General features: G+C 33.0%; 2 protein-coding genes across 2 annotated transcripts in view; both read left to right on the top strand.

Moving 5' to 3' along the window:
- Positions 1-1341, top strand: part of LOC105820096 (nectin-3-like) — a 186293-nt gene that overhangs the window by 71222 nt on the left and 113730 nt on the right. The window contains exon 6 of the mRNA XM_012656513.1: positions 487-1032. Coding sequence (XP_012511967.1) covers positions 487-1032 — 546 coding nt within the window. The remainder of the gene's footprint in view (positions 1-486; positions 1033-1341) is intronic.
- Positions 481-1327, top strand: LOC105820098 (nectin-3-like). Its single transcript, XM_012656515.1, has one exon. The coding sequence runs from the start codon at positions 762-764 to the stop codon at positions 1065-1067; it is 306 nt and encodes a 101-aa protein (XP_012511969.1). The 5' UTR covers positions 481-761; the 3' UTR covers positions 1068-1327.

The raw sequence follows: 1341 nt of genomic DNA, 5'->3' as shown, positions 1-1341 counted from the left end.
GATCTTACAAAAATAAACCATATTAGGTAAAAATGGATATTAAGAAAACTTTAATTTTTCCCTTCTTTCATTTTATTTTCTTGTGCTGCTGGCTAAGAAAATGTACATTTGACTTTGATTTAATTTTTTATGATAATTCTTAAGCCAGTTATGTATAGGACACTTAAGTAATACTCTTCATTAAAAATATAAGTACCTATTTTCTGGAGTACAATATCACTATTAAACTTGAAATGGAAGAATTTAGGATTTATACTATAGGTTTTGTTCCTTTCTCTTCATTGGTAACTGACTTAGTGTCAGTTTTTTCTTTAAAATATATAAGTACCACTACCGTCTAATTGTAATAAAATTAAGAATGAAAAACTATTGTTACTGTGAATATATATTCATTAACTGTGCTGTCTTTTCAACTTGCTGCTGAATCAGCCTGCATTGACATTCTTTGCCTTTCTGTGTCTTGTCTATCTTTACTGTTTCCATTAGATCCTCCTACTACTACCACCCTTCAGCCTACAATTCAGTGGCATCCCTCAACTGCTGACATCGAGGATCTAGCAACAGAACCTAAAAAATTGCCTTTCCCATTGTCAACTTTGGCAACAATTAAGGATGATACAATTGGCACGATCATTGCTAGTGTAGTGGGTGGGGCTCTCTTCATAGTACTTGTAAGTGTTTTGGCTGGAATATTCTGCTATAGGAGAAGACGGACGTTTCGTGGAGACTACTTTGCCAAGAACTACATTCCACCATCAGATATGCAAAAAGAATCACAAATAGATGTTCTTCAACAAGAGGAGCTTGATTCTTATCCAGACAGTGTAAAAAAAGAAATCAAAAATCCAGTGAACAATCTAATACGTAAAGACTATTTAGAAGAGCCTGAAAAAACTCAATGGAACAATGTAGAAAATCTCAATAGGTTTGAAAGACCAATGGATTATTACGAAGATCTAAAAATGGGAATGAAGTTCGTCAATGATGAACATTATGACGAAAATGAAGATGACTTAGTTTCACATGTAGATGGTTCCGTAATTTCCAGGAGGGAGTGGTATGTCTAGCAACCATTAAATGTGACTTAACTATGTACAATGTTTCATTCATACTAATTGATCATTTTCAGATTGTTCATACTTTTTCTTGAGGAATAATAAGCTTTTTCAAGTTGATTTTCAAGCTTTTTATATTCTGATCTGACAAATGAAATGTAAAATCTGGGTTCAGTGTATCTAAGCTGCTTTACAATTTTTTTCAATGCTGTACTACTGTCTCAAGATTTAAATTTAATGCAGAGTACTTTATTGGTCTGAGGCACACAGGTAAGAAGAAATGTCA

This window comes from Propithecus coquereli, unplaced genomic scaffold (assembly GCF_000956105.1).
Source record: "Propithecus coquereli isolate 6110/MARCELLA unplaced genomic scaffold, Pcoq_1.0 Scaffold506, whole genome shotgun sequence".
In the NCBI taxonomy this organism is placed as follows: Eukaryota; Metazoa; Chordata; class Mammalia; order Primates; family Indriidae; genus Propithecus; species Propithecus coquereli.
This window is presented reverse-complemented; position numbering and strand designations above follow the sequence as displayed.

What these genes read in the sequence shown, in the direction of transcription:
- LOC105820098 (XM_012656515.1), top strand. Translation starts at nt 762, where the DNA reads ATGCAAAAAGAATCACAAATAGATGTTCTTCAACAAGAGGAGCTTGAT.